General features: G+C 41.2%; 1 protein-coding gene and 1 long non-coding RNA gene across 2 annotated transcripts in view; one reads left to right on the plus strand and one right to left on the minus strand.

Annotated features, from left to right (window-relative positions):
* Positions 1 to 7,676, minus strand: part of LOC126419902 (uncharacterized) — a 48,700-nt gene extending 41,024 nt beyond the window's left edge. The window contains exon 1 of the long non-coding RNA XR_007576020.1: positions 7,626 to 7,676. This is a non-coding gene — a long non-coding RNA (uncharacterized LOC126419902). The remainder of the gene's footprint in view (positions 1 to 7,625) is intronic.
* Positions 6,971 to 19,358, plus strand: part of LOC126419898 (protein bric-a-brac 1-like) — a 459,260-nt gene continuing 446,872 nt past the window's right edge. Inside the window, exon 1 of the mRNA XM_050087166.1 lies at positions 6,971 to 7,347. Coding sequence (XP_049943123.1) covers positions 6,972 to 7,347 — 376 coding nt within the window. The 5' untranslated portion in view covers position 6,971. The remainder of the gene's footprint in view (positions 7,348 to 19,358) is intronic.

The following is a 19,358-nucleotide window of genomic DNA, read 5'->3' on the forward strand; positions in this document are numbered from 1 at the left end:
TGCAAGACCTGCCCACTCCACAAACCCAGCATTTACTATTCCACTACTAACTTATCATACCCATCAGAAGCTGGGCCACTTGTGAAAGCAACCATGTCACACACTAGCTCTGCTGCAATCATTACACAGCTTTTTATACTAATATAACTACCATCACTCCTCCCAGAATCAACAGCCAAACTGTGGCCAAGGGTATAGTAGACTACCCTGTGGCACAATATGTGGATGAACATAAAATGCTTGATTTCAACGGCTGTTTCACAACTCATACACTTCGGATCCTCCCCACAACCAAGAGCTTTTCTGAACTGCGCAGATGGAAGTTGTGATAACAACATGTTTTCTGCTACTGAAATTATCCCAGACTCCACCTAGGGTAAACCACTATCCCCACAACCTCCACCTAACAGTTTTTGCTTTTTGCATTCTCTGTCCCCTCACCCTCAATGTGTGCCGCCCTCTGCCAATGCACCCACCCACCCACCCACCCAACCAACCAACCAACCAACCAACCACCGGCCCACCTTTCCCTGTTCCTGCTCCTCTCCTTTTCCACTTCCTGTTTCCCACCACCACCACCACCACCACCACCACCACCACCACCACCACCTCCTTGCCTCACAGCCTCCAGACATTGCCTGGCAGCCTTGTCATGCCTCTACCAGTCCCTACACACACTGTCAGACAGTGCTCTCCTCACCACTCACCCATATCCTGCTATCACTCCTCCTTTTCCACCACACTCCAGATTTATGCTTTCATTCAATGTGACAGTTGCAATGTGTAACAGTCTTCTCATTATGTCTGTTGCAACTCAATGTCTCATCTTTACAGTGAGTGGCAATCTATCCTTTTCCAAAAATTGTTGATTTTCCACCCTGGAGTTTCCATTGTTTGATTTAAAATCAACTGATAAGTCAGTTCTGGGTATCAGACTCATTAAAATTTCGTGAGTTACTCCTCATGGTCTGGATTCAAGCAAAATAAACCTTATGCTTTTTCGACAGTAATTGTCCTCATAGTGAGACTTTAACACATTTGTAGGGAAATGGCGGCTGATAATTCTAGCATTTCTGAAATGGCACTTCAGCAGCTGCTTAACTGGATAAGCAATGTGCAGAGGTGCACCATCTTGTGTAAAAATGATCCCATCCACACATCCTTGCTGTTGGAGTGCTGGAATGATGTGGCTGCGCAAAAGCCACTCATCACACTTACCAATGACAGTACAGGTAACAGAACCAGAAGCACCTGTCTCTTCGAAAAAATATGGCCCTATGATAAATGATGCCGTAAACCTGCACAACACAGTGTCCTTTTCAGGATGCAGTGGTACCGGTTGTTCCATAAACTTTCGGGCGGGGACCCACATAAATTCTGACCAGTTTGCATTCTGGCTCAAGCTGCCAGAGTTGACGATCTTGTATATGTGAGGTGTACTTGCTTGTGTCTAAGAATGGCGTGTTTTTATCTTTTTCCTGATGAATGCTGTGGCTGAAAGCTTTCTGTAAGCATCTTTTAATTGTGCCTGTCTGCAACTAAACGATTTTTATGGTCAGTAGCAATCTATTTTTTTTACATTACTGATATTCCTACCTGGAGTTTCCACTGTTACATAAGAAGTGATATAGACTTTACTTTCCAGGATCAGAGGTGAGCCACCCAAAGCACAGCTGTGTATAGTTCTTTGATAATACACCTATACCCATTAAAATAGCACTACACAATGTGGTACACACAGTTTATTAACTTGCATTTGGGACAGCAGCACTTCAAATCTGTGTCTGCCCATCTAGATTGCCTAATGCATTTACGGCAAATGATGAGATGTTTCCTTCGAAAAGACACAGCCAATATCACTCGAAATTCTTTCCCGGTGCTAGTTTGTGCTCTGTCTCTAATAACGTTGTCACTGACATGTTATTAAACCCTATCGACTTTTGACAATAGATTAAACTAACTCATGAGATAGGAATTCAAACACAGAACCACTTATAAATTCAAAGATAGTTAGAATCTCATTTCAAAAAATTTGAGTGCATGAAACTATTAAAATTGAGAAAATGCTTTTGGTTTGTGTTAATCACTTCCTCACTAGTGAAGGTACTCTGCTAGTATCAGATGAGATATTAATAACAACAACACACCAATAATCTGTATTTAACTTGCTATGAAATCTAAGTGAGACCAAATTCAATATAAAACTTTCAAATACATAAAACACATGCCAGCACATAAGCTACATAACCAACAATGCAGATTGTTGTTGCAAAGTCAATTTATCCTTCCACTGCCAACATATTTAAATGTCTACTAGTTTTTAACATTTAAAATCATTTTATTAAAACTTTTCTTATCACATTATTACATTTATTCATAAATGTCTCCACAAACATGAAAGCTTTCTTTAAAAAGCTGCTTATTCTGAATGTTTGGTAAAAATTACTGTAAAAACTTTGTTCAGAGATGAGATAGCAGTGATAAGAAAAATTCTCCTCCCTGAAGTTTAATTCCTACTCCAGTCTTTTCCTAGGTTCCTTTACTGCTTGCTCAATGTACAAAACAAATAACACTGAGGATAGCCTACAACCACTGTTTCCCCTTCCATGATCCTTGACTCATAGCTGCCATCTGGTTTCTGATAATCCCTGAGGTCAGCTTCTACCAGTTTTTCCATACTTAATGTTTGGTAATATTTGCACACGTTAATACACACTTTCTTTGGAATTTTAATTCTAACGTTCTTTTCGAATTGTATCTCACACAGCTTGCAAACCATGTGGAATAGTTTTGTTGTGGCTGGCTCTCCCAACGATATCAGCGATCCTGACAGAATGTCGTCTACTCCAGGGGCCTTACTTCGACTTAGGTCATTCTGAGTTCTGTCAAATTCTTCTCGCAGTATCATACACCCATCTCATCTACATCCTCTTCTCTTTCTATAATACCATCTTCAAGTTCATTCCCCTTGTATAAGCCCTCTATACATCCTTTCCATATTTCACCTTTCCCTTCTTTGCTTAGTACTGTTTTCCATCTGAGCTCTTGGTATTCACACAGCTGCTTCTCTTTCCTCTAAAGGCCTTTTTAGTTTTTCTATACACATTATCCACCTATGCTTCTATATCATTACATTTTCCTCTAGACATTTTTCAGTTCCTGTCAATCTCATTTTTAGACATTTCTATTTGTTTTTGACTGCTCAGTTCTTACGTTTTCTCCTTTCAACTGTTAAATTCAATGTGTCTCATGATATCCAAGGATTTCTACCAGGCCTTGTCTTTCTTTCTATGTGATCCCATCCTGCAGCCTTCAGTATTTCATCTCGCAAAGCAACCCATTCGTCCTCCACTGTATTCCTTTCCCCTGTTATAGTCAGTTGTTGCCTAATGCTCCCACTGAAACTCTCAAAAAATCTCTGGTTCTTTCTATCTTTGATTTATTACCTGTTTGCAAATTCTGCAGATTTGCTCTACAGTTCATAATCAATAAGCCATGGTGGAGTCCACATCTGCTCTGGAAATGTCTTATAGTTCAAAATCTGGTTCCAAAATATCTCTCTTCCCATTATACAATTTATCTGAAATCTTCTGGTGTCCCCTGGTTTCTTACGTGTATACAACCTCATTTCATTATTCTCAAACCACGTGTTAGTGGTGATTAAATTATACTCCATGCAAAATGCTATCAGGCGGCTTCCTCTTCCATTCTTCCCCCCCCCCCCCCTCCCAGTCCATACTTCTTGTTCCCACTATCAAATTGCCAGCCCCCATTATAATTAAATTTTCATCTCACATAACTATCTGAATAATTCCTTTTCTCTCGTTACACATTTCTTCAAACTCTTCATCATCTATGGAGATAGTTGCCATAAAACCTGTACTACTGCAGTGAATGCTGCTGGCTTCATGCCTATTGTGGCTACAATAATGCATTCACTACTATGTTCATCATAGTTTATTTACATTCCTATTTTCTTATTCATTATTAGACATACTTCTGTATCCCATAGCAGCCACAATTTATTATATTTTTTTAAATTGCAGCTACTATGGAATTCCATGATAAATAGTAAACTATGCTGTGGCAACTGAAGATTAAAAAGGTATCTTTCTTTAAATATATACAATAAGCATAGTTTCTGAAGAAGAGTTACAAAACTAGTTCTCCATTTCAACATGTTACCCAGTTCCACACTCAGATATTTTGAACATCGCTCTTCTCTTATTGTCTTTTTCCTCCCACAATGTTACATTTTGCATGTACATGACTGTATGTACTAAGTTTTATTGATTTATTTATTTATCTATTTATCTATCCTAAATTAAGTCATTGACCTACACATAAAAATCTATCAATGCTTCCACTGAAAAATTTATTTGTGATTTCTTGCATTTTTATTTCTGTAATGGTGTTTATTATAATGATATGAATAGCAGGTATTACTAATCATACTTCAGTGTTAAGTAATGTCTATTACTAACAAGAAGGAAGTGATTTCTAAGTGTGTCAGTACTGTACTGCAATACGTTTTCATTCTGGTGCACTTTGGAAAATCCTTGTTATTTTGTATGTTCCGGCACCTGTGAACTGAGGTCTTTTCATTGAGACATTTACTTTTTGCACACAGTTCATTAAATGAACTTCAGTAAACTGTTTCTTTAATATTTTTGCTAATGATAGTTACCTTAGTATTCAAGCTCACCAATTGCTATTTCGACTGTACAGCCACATTCAAGTGGAAAATTTTGTAAGGACGTGTCCCAGCATTTAACTGTACCATTTACACACACACACACACACACACACACACACACACACACACACACACACACACACACACACACTTGAATCGTTATTGAATTTAAACCCTATGATAATGAATGCTTACAGGGAAAAGGTATTACGACAACAGGCAAACTGAGAAATCCTACATACAGGCTAATAACCGCATATGCACACGCCCCCAATTTAAAAAAAAAAAAAAATGGATTCAGAGAAAAGAAACACACAAGCTGAGAGGATCCTGTCGGCACTTCTAATTAACAATAATTAAAATTTCTTAATAGCTCATACACATAAATTGCTGACAAGGGTAACACGGAAGAATCGCGAAGTAAGCCAATCTGCTAGATGACGATTTGTTTGACTTTAGAAAAGGTATACGCACCAGAGACGCAGTTCTGACATTATGGTTGATAATATAATGAGACTTAAAAAGAAACATCAAGACATGTCCATAGGATTTGTAAACCTGAAAAAGTGTTTATAATTTAAACTGATGCAAGATGTTCGAAAATCTGAGAAAATGCAAGAAGATATAGAGAGAGACACAAGTAATACACAATACGTACAATAACCAAGAAAGAACAATAGGAGTGTAAGACAAACAACAAAGTGCTAGAACTAAAATGATGTACAATAGAGATGTAATTCTTTAGCCCTTTTGTTCAATCTATATATCGAATAAGATAATAGAAATAGAATAAAGTTTCAAGGGTAGTATTAAAATTCCGAGTGAAAAGTTATCAATCGTAAGATTCACTGATGAACAGTCTTCCTCAGTGAAAGAGAATTAATGGGCCCATTGAATACAATAATCAGTCTACACAGATTGAAAGTAAACTGAAGCAAGACTAAGGCAATGAGGAGTGGCAGAAGTGAGATTAGCATTAAACTTAAACATCACAATTGATGGTCACAAAGTAGACAAAGTGAAGGAATCCTGATAGCTTTGAAGCAAAATAACATATCACAAACAAAGCAAAGAAGACATACGGAAGACTAGCAGAGGCCAAGAGAGCACCCCTGACCAAAAGAAATCTAATGGTATTGAACATATGCCTTAATTTGAAGAAGTAAACTGAACAATTTGCGAAAACAGTAGAAAATTAAGATATGGCACCTGCATAAGTTCTAAAAACCAGATGTTGATGAGAGTTTCAAAGGGAATATTAGGCAACAACTGATAGAAACAGGAAGAAAGGAATATATTGGAAAACGAATGGGTTGCTCCGAGACGAAATAGTAACGACTGTGGAGGTTCACATAGGGGAAAAGACAAAGCCTGGTAAAAATCGTTGGAAATCACAGGAGATACTGAACTCTGTGACCAATCGGAATGACAGGAGTGAAAGCTGCTGGTAACCATAGATTAAACATTTGTTTGTCGATTATGTTACACTTCAACGCCAAGGTATTATATAAACAGGAAGCTAGAAGTGTAGTACGGATGTCGCGCAGTCACGAATTTCCCTATATCCACACATCATCGTAAACTTACAGTAACTTTTAGATGCAATGCTACGCACTTACCTCGTTAATGTGCATATATAACAGATACGGTTCTTACCCTGTATTTCCGTCGTAGCTCCAAATCCGTTTAGAATGAAAAAAATTGTGAGGCCCAGGACCAACACTAAAACATAATTCCTCGTTGTCTCTTCCAATATACAAATCAATAGCAATCAAGTTAAAACTAACGGTAAAATACGAAAACCAACACTATAGGTAAACACTTCGAACTTCTTGGATGTAATTTATATCACAATTTCTGGAAAAATAGTTGCTTATTAATTGAACCAGAAGGCTTGAGCCACTACAGACGTAATGCCTAGATGTTGTTCGCACTTTAATGATGTGGAGTGATACTAGATGTATGCCTTTCAAGACAGTGAAGTATGTGATTCAACAACGATGCCTACTTATGCAACGAAAAGTACACGAATACCTAGAGCTTACGGTGTCAATATGACTTTTCAGTATTTCGTGACGAAACATCGCTTATACTCATACGGCACATGAAACAGCAACACACTGCAAACCACTATATGTATATTAAATAAACAGCAAATTCTAAAAAAATTAAAAAATCGAATTCCGTCAGCAATTTAACCAATCCTGTGTCTGGCTGACAAGTTCATTTCACGCTACTTTTTATATGTAGGATCTCTGATTTAGGGGAGTGGTATATGAGTGCCGATACAATAACATTTGCCGAAATCATGGATAGGCAATCGCGTTGCAAGTGGTCGACGGAAGAAACTGAGACTCTGCTTTCCCTCATCGAAGAATTCGACATGATACCTTCGTTATTTTTCCATCGCTGCAATCGTGATACATTTAGACGACTTAGTTCAGAACTGAGCACTCGGTTTGGTATACACCGAACCAAAGAACAGGTCCGTATACGATGGAAACATATGAAGCACGAATACGTAATGACAAAAAAGACAAACAGCCGACACCATCTCTCAAAAAGCGTGGAACCTATTTTTGACAGACTCGATATTTTAGTGGAGCGAGCGCAAAGAGGACTGATAAGCCACATCGAAAGTGCCACTTTAGGTAAGTGATTTTATGTTTTATATTGTTATTTATTGTTAACCACTCTTGAAAACGGCGTCGACGTTTGCGTGCACTTGAGATTGTTGTCTGTAACTGGCAGTAGTACGCAGGAATTTTTGTTTTCTTTATTCATCTTGCTAATCAACGCATTCTTCCGATCATATTTAACAGCTTCAGTTATCATGTATACACCGTATGTATATATGCAGTGCTACATTGCTATCGCTGTTTGTTAATGAGATTCGATGTTTTTCTACAAATTTTCAAATTTATTGTACCTCATATCCTAACTGTTTAGTAGCACGTCGAACCTCTAGCTGCGACAGCTGACAAACGACTATCATAGAAAGTTAGAAACCATTTCCTTATAGAGGAAAGATATGCTACACTAACGGTTTAGGCATCCCGCTAATGAATCTTTATAACAAAGCTATGTATTTTAAGTATTAATAAATTACGGAGGTGATGCTGCTGTGTTATCTAAGTCATAAACTTGCACTGTCCTTTTTTTTTGCTTTTTAAATAGCAGAGGCAGAAAAAAATGTTACAACTTGGAAACAAATGGTGGGCTGGATTTTACTTACTAAACTTTCTGTTGCGCTCCCTCACTTACTAGCGATTACTGGATAGTATTTTGTTTAGTCATACAAACTTTAGCATTGGATGCGACGTGACAACACCGTGTAAAGTTTACAACAATAACAAAGAAAGATCTCTTGCTGTAGCCGTCTAAATAGCATTATTTGCCACATCTCACCACTACATGAATGGACTTGGCGCAAACAGCTACATTTTGTAGCATTTGCAAGGGCATACAGAGGGGGCAGCGAGTCGGCGACATGAGTGTACATGTATTTTATATGCCACGGTCAGAGGCACAGACAAGACGCAAAAACTGACGGAAAAAATATGAATTAAAGACGATCTTTAAGAATTAACCGGGAGAGGTATGTATAGTCTCCTATCCCTGATGTTGCTATATTCTGCCTACGAAAAGGAGCCTTTCCTTTGGAGACTGCACCAACACACGCTGTTGTCAGTGTCATTTCTGCAGTATCACCTTGTCCAAGCAGCATCATAAAGAAAAACCAATTACCCAACAAACGTCCATCGTTACCGTGGTTTATTTGTCAACGGTACATTCGGTTCACACAGCTGCCGGACTTCACAGCAGGCTGATGTTCAACAACAAAGTTCTTGCTGCTATTTCGCCACGGTATTGAAGGATCTTAAAGGTTGGCGAGCAGGTGCTGAAACAAATATGCTATTTGACCGAAGGATTTCGATTAGAGCTAGAGAGCCGAAATATTTGATAGAATAATGAGGGAAATGGAAAACATATGTGATATACGTGACACCATCTCATCTGGCTTTAATTTCCGGTCGGGAAATGGCTTATATCTCACCGCGAAATGAAATGTCGTGTGGCTAGGGCTTCCCGTCGGGTAGACCCGTCGCCTGTTGGAAGTCTCTTCGGCGACTTGCGTGTTGATGGGGAGGAGATGATAATGAAGACAACACAACACTCAGTTCCTGAGCGGAGAAAATTTCCGACCCACCCGGGAATCGAACCCGGGCCCCTTGTCATTACATTCCGTCACGCTGACCACCAGCTACCGAGACGGACATACTTTATCGCGAAAACTATGCAGTTGATATTGGAGCCAATATAGCAGAAATGCTAACCTAGTGGAAATAATTAATGGAGTAGGTGCTTTCAAGTTTCGGATGAAAGAACTGATTAAGAGCGTTGATGTGGCTTGCTATTAAAATATTTTGAAATTTTTTTCATAGTTAGGGTTAAGAGATGCGTATCGAAATATCGAGATACCCTGTAGACATTTAGAATTATGCCAGTAACAGCCGCATTTTGTGAACACAAATTCATAAAACACTGCTTAAGATCGAGTATTGTTGAAAGAAGAGTATGAAATGTAGCTGTCTTGTTGACAGAATACGACACAGGTGCTAAACGTGTCGTAAATGAGAAAATGAGTTTTCTCCTCTCAAAGCAGGTAAATGCAAAGGGAAAAAGATATTCTATCAAGTCCTAATTATTTCTAATTATTAATTTATGCATTGTTAATTAATAAGTTCAGCAAATAAAACCTGTCTTTATCATACATCATACTACAACCAATGCACAATAGCTCACATAATACGATATGGATTTTTTCGTGTGCAACATTTTTCGCTAATGTTCATTAAGGTAAAATTTTTAATAATACGTATTTTATTAAACCTACACATGAAATCATCAGACTTGCTAAATCTATGTAGAAAAACTGCAGGAAGGCAGTTTCACGGGGTTTGGGGGGGGGGGGGGGGGGGGGAAGAGGAGAGGAAGACGGCTTTGTGCGCCCGGTGTCCCAACTCGGAAGCCGCGCAAACCTGAACTTTCCACTCTTTTTGAGATTACGTTTACTTTCGTATGTGCAATGTCTTTGTCACGCAGTTCATGGAAAATAATGGCGTCTCTAATCCAGTGGTGGTATCGACGCTACCCTACAGTCAAGCTGGATTTAACTTCTTTTACAGTGACCAGCCACTCACTCACCAGCCCTCACTCACCCCGCCCCCCGCTCCCCGCCCCCCTATTAACCGTGGACCTTGCTGTTGTGATGGAATGACTTACGTACTTCTAAGATACAGAGAGCCGCTCCGAAGGTGCAACCACAACGGAGGGATTTCCAGAATAAAATTTTCACTCTGCAGCGGAGTGTGCGCAGACATGGAACGTCCTGGCAGATTAACACTGTGTGCCAAAGACACAAAAACGTAGGACCTTTGCCTTTGGTGGGCAAGTGCTCTACGAACTAAGCTAACCAAGCACGACTCGCGATCCGTCACCACAACTTTACTCGCCCGCGAAAGGCAAAGTCGCAAGTTCGAGTATCGTTCCGGCACAAGTCTTAATCTGCCAGGAAGTTTTAGAGCGGTGACGTATCTGTTGAGAGGCCACCTAGACGTGTGGTTCCTGAAGAGGGCAACAGCCTTTTCTTTAGTTGCAGATGATCGACTGATCTTGCCGTGTAACATCAGCAAACCTGGCCTCTCCGCGCTGGTACTGCGAAGGGCTGAACACAAGGGAAAGTGACAGTCGTTACTTTTCTCTTAGGTAAAATATTCCGGAGATAAAATAGCCCCTCAGTCGGGTCTCTGGGCGATACTACACAAAAGGATGTCGTCATGAGGAAAAACAAAACCAATCTACGTTTCTGAGTGTGGAATGTCATATTTCTTCCTCGGTGAGGTAGGTTAGAAAGTTTTAAAAGGGAAATGAGTAGGTTGGACCGTGAGGATTAGTGAACTTCGGTAGCAGGATGAATAGGACTTCTGGCTAGTGGACTAAAGGGTTATAAATACAAAATCCAATGGGGGTGATGCAGGAGTAGGTCTGATAGAGAATAAGAAACTAGGAATACGGGTAAGCTACTACGAACAGATACTGAAAGCATTATCATAGCCAAGATAGACACGAAGCCAACGCCCACCACAATAGTGCAGGTTTATATGCTACCTAGCTCCACAGATGATGAATAAATTAATAGACTGTATGATCAGATAAAAGAAATTATTCAGATAGTTAAGGGAGAGGAAATATACTTTTGGTGGAAAAAACCACAGCACCAAGAAGGAATTGTGCGACCTAACGAAAGTTGGTAGGCGTGTTGCTACATCTGAAAGATAAGGTCTATTCAAATTTTGCGCCAGCCGCATAAGAGCGTTAGTTATCTTTGAGATTGGGCATCGTGAGTTGATGTTAGTCAAGAAGGCCATTAAGGCGACAAAGTCGTCGTTATCAACACATCACTGAGTTTGGCAAGGTCGTGTAATAGGGCTATGAGGAGCTGGATATTTCTTCTGCAATATTACAGAAAGACTTGGCAGTAATGTGCCCACTGTACGCGATTCCTGGCGCCGTTGGCCACGAGACTGTCCATTCGCAAGAGAAGCGGGCTCTAGACGGCCACGTGGGATAGGAAAGACCATCATGTTCGTCGTATGGCTGTGACGCATCATACTGCTTCTGCAGCAGCCGTTAGAGAAGCACTTTGCACCGCAGTGACACAACGAACTACAAATCGGTTACTTCAAGGGCAGCTGCAAACCAGATGCCCCGTAGCGTGCGTTCTACTGACCGCAAACAACGGTCATTTGCGACTTCAGTGGTGTCAAGCGAGAGCTCTTTGGAGGGCAAGGAGGAGGTCTGTTGTGTTAGTTCATGAATGCTGGTCCTGCCACAGTGCCAGCGATAACCGTGTGTTGGTTAGAAAGGGGCCAGTTGAGGACCTGCAACCGACCTGTCAGCAAGCTAGACACGTTGGACCTACACCTGGAGTTATGCTCTGGGTTGCGGTTTCGTATGACAGCAGGAGCACTCTCGTTGCTATCCCACGCCCCCTGACTGCAAAATTGTACGTCAGTGCGGTGATTCGACGTGTTGTGCTGCCATTCATGAATAGCGTTCTAGGAGGTGTTTTTCGAGAGCATAACGCTCGCCCACATACCGCTGTTGTAATCCAACATGCTCTACAAAATGTCTACATGTTGTCTTGGGCTGGTAGATCACCAGATCCGTCTCAAATCGAGCACGTATGGGACATCATCGGACGACAACTCCAGCGTCATCCACAACCAGCATTAACCGTTGCTTTACTGACCGATGAAGTGCAACAGCCATGGAACTCCATCTCATAAACTGACATTCGGCGCTTGTACAACACAATGCATGCACGTTTCCATGGTCGCATTCAACATTCTACAGGTTACACCGGTTATTAATGTACGAGACGTCTTTTTTTTAAGTAAGTACCGTTTTGAAATTAAAAAAGACGTGCTAAGATATCTCAATAATTTTATTTTTACATGAAAGCCTGTACCTTAATCTACGTACTGACGATAGATATTCATCGTGAGATCTGTGCAGTGTACGGAGAAAATATTATGAGTGATGGAATGGTAAGAAAGTGGGTGAGAGCATTTAAAGGTGGCCGCACAAGTGTGCATGACGAACAACGGAGTGGGCGTCCTTCGGTCGTTAATGAAAGTTTGGTGCAGGAAGTGGACAATAAGGTGAGAGAAAACAGACGCTTTACGATTTCCTCCTCGCGGGATGACTTTCCTAACGTTTCTCGTAGTGTTTTGTATGGCATTGTGCGCACGTTGGGTACCGAAAATGTTGACGGATGTGCACAAAACCAAACGTTTAGACAGTGGATTGACTTTCCTTGAGCGGTACCACAACGACGGTGATGATTTCTTAAGCCAAATTGTTACGGACGATGAAACATGGGTGGCCTACGTCACACCAGAATCAAAGCAACAGTCCATGGAAGTTGAGCAAGGGCATCGTTTTGCTGCAAGACAATGCCCGTCCGCATGTGGTGAATCAGACCAAAGATCTCATCACATCTTTTCGATGGGAAACTCTAGATCATCCTCCGTACAGCCCCGATCTTGCGCCCAGTGACTACCATCTGTTCCTGCACCTGAAGAAATACCTGGGCGGTCAGCGTCTTCAAGACGAAGTCAAAACAGTGGTGATGCAGTGGTTAACGAGTCAGGCGGCAGACTTCTATGAGGAGAGTATTCAAAAACTGGTACAACGTTATGACAACAGCCTCAATATTGACGGAAATTATGTAGAAAAGTAGATTAAGGTACAGGCTTTCATGTAAAAATAAAATTATTGAGATATCTTAGCACGTCTTTTTTTAATTTCAAAACGGTACTTACTTAAAAAACACACCTCGTACATGCATGTCACATAATTTGCAGTGGCTTATCTGACGCTTACATTAACATGTGATCTTGCAATGTTAATCACTTCAATATGTTACCTAAACAAATGTATTCTCAAAGTTTCATAACTCTACATTATTTTTTTTGTGTTGCGATTTTTTTCCGTCAGCGTATAATTGTGATAGGGGACTGGAATTCGCTAGTAGGAAAAGGAAGAGAAAGAAAAGTAGTGGGTGAGTATGGACTACAGGAAAGGAATGAAAGAGCAAGCTGCCTGATAGGGTTCTGCACAGAACATAATTTAATCATCACTGACACTTTGTCTAAGAATCATGAAAGAATGTTGTATATGTGGAAGAAACCTGGAGGAATGTTTCAGATTGATTTTATAATGGGAGGAGAGAGATTTTGAACCAGATTTTACACTGTACCGCATTTCAAGTGGTGGAAGTGACTCGGACCATAATTTATTGATTATGAACTGTAGATTAAAACTGAAGAATTTGCAAAATGGTGGGAAACTAAAAGGAGGTGGAACCTGGATAAGCTGAAAGAACCAGAGGTTGTCAAGAGTTCCAAAGCGACATTAGCAACGATTGATTGAAACAGCGAGAAGGAATTCAGTGGAAGACGAATGTGTTACTTTGAAAAATTAAATAGTGAGGGCAGCAGAGGATCACAAGGGGAAAAAGATAAGGCGTAGTAGATATTCTTGGATATCACAGGAGATACTGAATTTAACTGATGACAGAAGAAAATACAAAAAAAAAATATAACAACTGAAGCAGGCGACAGGAAGTACAAACGTTTAAAAATGATATTGGCAGGAAGTCCAAAATGGCTAGAAGACATATGTAAGGGTATAGCAGCATCTATCATTAGAGGAAAGATAAATACCGCCTATAGAAAAATTAAAGTGGCCTTTAAAAGAGAAGGAGCTGTATCAATTGCAAGACCTCAGATGGAAAACCAATACTGAGGAAAGAAGGGAGAGCTGGAAGATGGAAGAGGGGCAAAACAATGGAAACGAACTTGAAGGCAACATTATAGAAAGGTAAGAGGATGTAAATGAAGATGAGATGGAAAATATGATACTGAAACAAGAATTTGACGGAGCACTGAAAGACCTAAGTCAAGGAAGAGGACGAGGAGATCAATGTTTAACGTACAGTCGACAACGGGGTCATTAGAGACAGGCAAACGCTCGGATTAGGGAAGGATGGGGGAGGCAACAGCTCGTACCCTTTCAAAGGAACCATCCCGGCATTTGCCTGAAGCGATTTACGGGAATCACGGAAAATCTAAAACAGGATCGCCGGATGCAGGTTTGAAGAGCTGTCCTCCCGAATACGACTGCATTGTAGTAAGCACTGAGCCACATCGCTCGGTGACCTCGAAGCAAGGCACCTGAAGTAGACGATATTGTGTGAGGACTAATGATATCCTTGAAACCCATGACAAAACTATTCCACATGTTGTGCAAGATGTGTGAGACAGACTCCAATAAGAATGTAATATAATTCCAATCCCAACGAGAGCAGGTGCTGACACATGCGAGTGTTACCAAACTGTGAGTTAAATAAGTCATGGCTGCAAAATAATAATACGAGCTATGTACAGAAATAGTGATGTGGGCCGGCAAATTTCCAGTGGGCAGGACATTTATAAATGGGTATTTGCCCGGGAATTTGCCCAGAGCGGTTTTAAATGCCCAAAATCTGGACATTTATAAGAAAAGTACTTTTTAAAGGTTTTACTGTGTTCAGCGTATAATATAGCAATTAAAAGAAGGGGAAAGGACGATATTCCTGATATTAAAAGTTAGTAAATGTTTACACTTGCCTTTATTACTAAGAAAGGAAGGAAAGAATTTTTTTTTTCCTTTCGCTAGCGCGCGCTATACACACACACACTCCGTGCTGAACAGCTGTGTAGTGACAAGCCAGTATAAAAAACATTGCCCTTAGGTCGTTACTTTGTAACGTAACACACTTTACAGTCCGTGTCCGATCTTTGAATATTATTGAAGAATGATTATGGATAACCGAATTATTACTGAATGTATTAAACAGCTGGAATGTGTTTCTTGACAATAAATGTTAAACAATTTTCAGTGAAAAAACAAAAAAAAATTGTTGTCATATGCACCGATATTTGAGACAGACTATAGTTTGCTGCTCTGTTCTTTCTTTACCTACTTTCGTTTGCCTGCATTGCCGTGGAGACAAACTGAGAACACTGTCACAAAAAAGATTTAATAACAAAGAATGACGCTGATATCGTCCGATTCCGATGCTAGTCGATTCATAGAGAGTCCGCGAGTCTTGTAATTGTTGAATCGGTACAGTACGTGACGCATACCTAACTAAAAATCGTTATGGATAAACTTTTTTTCACTTTAATTCCAGGTATTCTGAGTAAATATTAGTGCTATTGCTGTTATTACAAATAGGTAGTAGATGAAATTTTGAGTGGGTGGCTGGTAATTTCAGGTAGTTCATGCAATTCTGTGGGTTATTTAGTTAACTGGAATTGGGCAACACTGGTCTGATCATTTGACAGTTATTCAAGTCTATGTAGGTGAGTGAGAAGCAACGTAACCTTGTATGTGTGTTATTTACGATATTATAGATAACAGGCTATTGAGCAGTTGCAAGATGGTTAAGAAAGAAGGACCTGTTTGGAGATTTTTCAATTTAAAAGGGAAAGGAATATCTTGTAAATATTGTTTTAAGGGATACAAACAGTCACATTCCAACAAAATGGAAAAGCATATCATAGAATGTTTCAAGCGCCTTCAGAATTTGAAAAGCGTGCTTGAGTTAGGTACAGTGACTGTCAACAACCTTTTAATTTTTTTGCAGTTGTATAGTATAAGTAAAAATAATATCTACAGGCTAGCTACTTTATTTCAAAAATTACTTTCAAACTTGAGTGTCGTTTTCATTTTTTTTTATTTTGTGCTACCCCAAGAATGGTCCTCATTAATGATGTAAAAAGTTTATTTTTCCTTGTAACCCTCCCCTAATTCTCATGCAGCGTTTTCAGATTGTTTGCCCAACCACTGAAGAAGCAGTTTGCAAAACATCTTTTCCCATACAAAATATCAGTTTAATTTTTTTTATACGCACCACATATTAATCTGGAAAATGCGTAAATGCATGGACATTTATGAATTTAGGGCATTTATCCCTAGGAATTTATCCTGGACATTCGCCCCAATTTCTAAATGCCCAGGCATTTTACACCACTATACTGAAATATTGATCAGAAGCCAGGTGGCAGTTATGAGTTGAGGGCCATGAAACGGAAGCAGTGGTTAAGAAGGGAGTGTTCAAAATGGTGAAGCTACGTTTCATCACACGCCAAAATCTTACTTAGAGAAGGGTCACACACCATTCAATCGCATTCTTTCAAGTCTGTACACACTCTTGAGTCTTGTTTCTTTGGGTTGTTGCGTTAACTCCTTCGGGACCTACTTTGCACGTGTTTTGCTGTACTTGAGCTTGTTACTGATGACGTTACGAACTGCAGCAGTACTTAGTGCAACTGTTTTTGCTTTATGTTCAACTGTAACACGTCGACTACACGAATAATGCCGCCAATGCAGGTTTCAAGCGATGGAGTCGACACTTTTAACTGCCTGCCAAGGACATGCTTGTCAGTCACTGAGGTTCGCGCTCGTTTTTGAACTGTTCTACCCACTTACATTCATGTATGCGGTTCATACAACTGTCATCATATTGTAAAATCATTGGAGAAATGGTTTTAATCAGTCTTTAACCTTCGAAAAGCAAGAAACGGATCACTGAATGTTGCCAACTAATGTGGAAACTTCAAGCGAACGCGTCATCGTTGAAAACAATACCGAGATTATAAATTTAAAAAATTTTTATCCGCAGCTGTTCTCAGCTAATCTCAGTGATGCAATCCCAAAGTCATAAAAACACAAAACTCATCGTACAAACTATTTCCTTTTTACATCAATCTGTCTCTTTAATTATTGACTGTCACTCGTATGTACGGTACCTTTCTCTGTGGAATTAGGAGTAATCTTCGAAAACACCATCAAAGACATAACATGTGCGGAACTCGATCAAATAGTAAAAAAAAAAAAAATACACTCCTGGAAATGGAAAACAGAACACATTGACACCGGTGTGTCAGATCCACCGGACACTGCGAGAGGGCTGTACAAGCAATGATCACACGCACGGCACAGCGGACACACCAGGAACCGCGGTGTTGGCCGTCGAATGGCGCTAGCTGCGCAGCATTTGTGCACCGCCGCCGTCAGTGTCAGCCAGTTTGCCGTGGCATACGGAGCTCCATCGCAGTCTTTAACACTGGTAGCATGCCGCGACAGCGTGGACGTGAACCGTGTGTGCAGTTGACGGACTTTGAGCGAGGGCGTATAGTGGGCATGCGGGAGGCCGGGTGGACGTACCGCCGAATTGCTCAACACGTGGGGCGTGAGGTCTCCACAGTACATCGATGTTGTCGCCAGTGGTCGGCGGAAGGTGCACGTGCCCGTCGACCTGGGACCGGACCGTAGCGACGCACGGATGCACGCCAAGACCGTAGGATCCTACGCAGTGCCGTAGGGGACCGCACCGCCACTTCCCAGCAAATTAGGGACACTGTTGCTCCTGGGGTATCGGCGAGGACCATTCGCAACCATCTCCATGAAGCTGGGCTACGGTCCCGCACACCGTTAGGCCGTCTTCCGCTCACGCCCCAACATCGTGCAGCCCGCCTCCAGTGGTGTCGCGACAGGCGTGAATGGAGGGACGAATGGAGACGTGTCGTCTTCAGCGATGAGAGTCGCTTCTGCCTTGGTGCCAATGATGGTCGTATGCGTGTTTGGCGCCGTGTAGGTGAGCGCCACAATCAGGACTGCATACGACCGAGGCACACAGGGCCAACACCCGGCATCATGGTGTGGGGAGCGATCTCCTACACTGGCCGTACACCACTGGTGATCATCGAGGGGACACTGAATAGTGCACGGTACATCCCAACCGTCATCGAACCCATCGTTCTACCATTCCTAGACCGGCAAGGGAACTTGCTGTTCCAACAGGACAATGCACGTCCGCATGTATCCCGTGCCACCCAACGTGCTCTAGAAGGTGTAAGTCAACTACCCTGGCCAGCAAGATCTCCGTATCTGTCCCCCATTGAGCATGTTTGGGACTGGATGAAGCGTCGTCTCACGCGGTCTGCACGTCCAGCACGAACGCTGGTCCAACTGAGGCGCCAGGTGGAAATGGCATGGCAAGCCGTTCCACAGGACTACATCCAGCATCTCTACGATCGTCTCCATGGGAGAATAGCAGCCTGCATTGCTGCGAAAGGTGGATATACACTGTACTAGTGCCGACATTGTGCATGCTCTGTTGCCTGTGTCTATGTGCCTGTGGTTCTGTCAGTGTGATCATGTGATGTATCTGACCCCAGGAATGTGTCAATAAAGTTTCCCCTTCCTGGGACAATGAATTCACGGTGTTCTTATTTCAATTTCCAGGAGTGTAATAATAATAATCATAAAGCGCTGTACACCATTGCCCGCCGACAGGAGAAGAGATTGCATAAACGTCTGTCCTGCAGAGCCAAATGAAAGCAAACACGTAACTCAAGTACGGCTCGTGTGTTTACATCTGAATTTAAGCCCATCAGTCAGTGCTTTGTTGTAGCGATCAGACAACTAGCTTTTGAACCTACTTCTCTTTTGGAATGTATATGATAGTTGAAAAAGTTGATATGATAGAGCAGCATTGCGGTTGTATGCTAGAGTATCTTGATTGCACCATATCTCAGTCATTCTTAACAAACACTATACAAAATTTCAAATACCAGAAGCGTGAAGAAAAATACGCCAACGAAAAAGAGAGCTGTAGATGAGAGAAATGAAACTAACATTTTAGTAGCAGTGACACGCAACCCATGTCGCGATAGGGCAGCGTGAACGTGCGAATGGAAACAGCCAAAAGGTGTGTCTGCTCGATGCCTTTTTTTCTGTTCCAACTTTGCAATAGCGCTTACATTTCCAACAGCGCAATTAGGCATCCACATTTTTGCTCGCGTAATTTCCTCGAAATGGGGGCCGTGCGTAATTGTGCATTGCTTGCCGGGTTAGGTGAGAATCTTTTGCGCTGTTTAGCGAACAGTAGGCAAGTGGGGCCCATGTGTGTTTTGTTGTGTAGTATGCTGAGGTAATGCTTTAGGGTGATTTATTTGCAATGACGTCTGTTGACTCCAAAGAA

The sequence above is a fragment of the Schistocerca serialis genome, chromosome 9, assembly GCF_023864345.2.
Source record: "Schistocerca serialis cubense isolate TAMUIC-IGC-003099 chromosome 9, iqSchSeri2.2, whole genome shotgun sequence".
NCBI lineage: Eukaryota > Metazoa > Arthropoda > Insecta > Orthoptera > Acrididae > Schistocerca > Schistocerca serialis.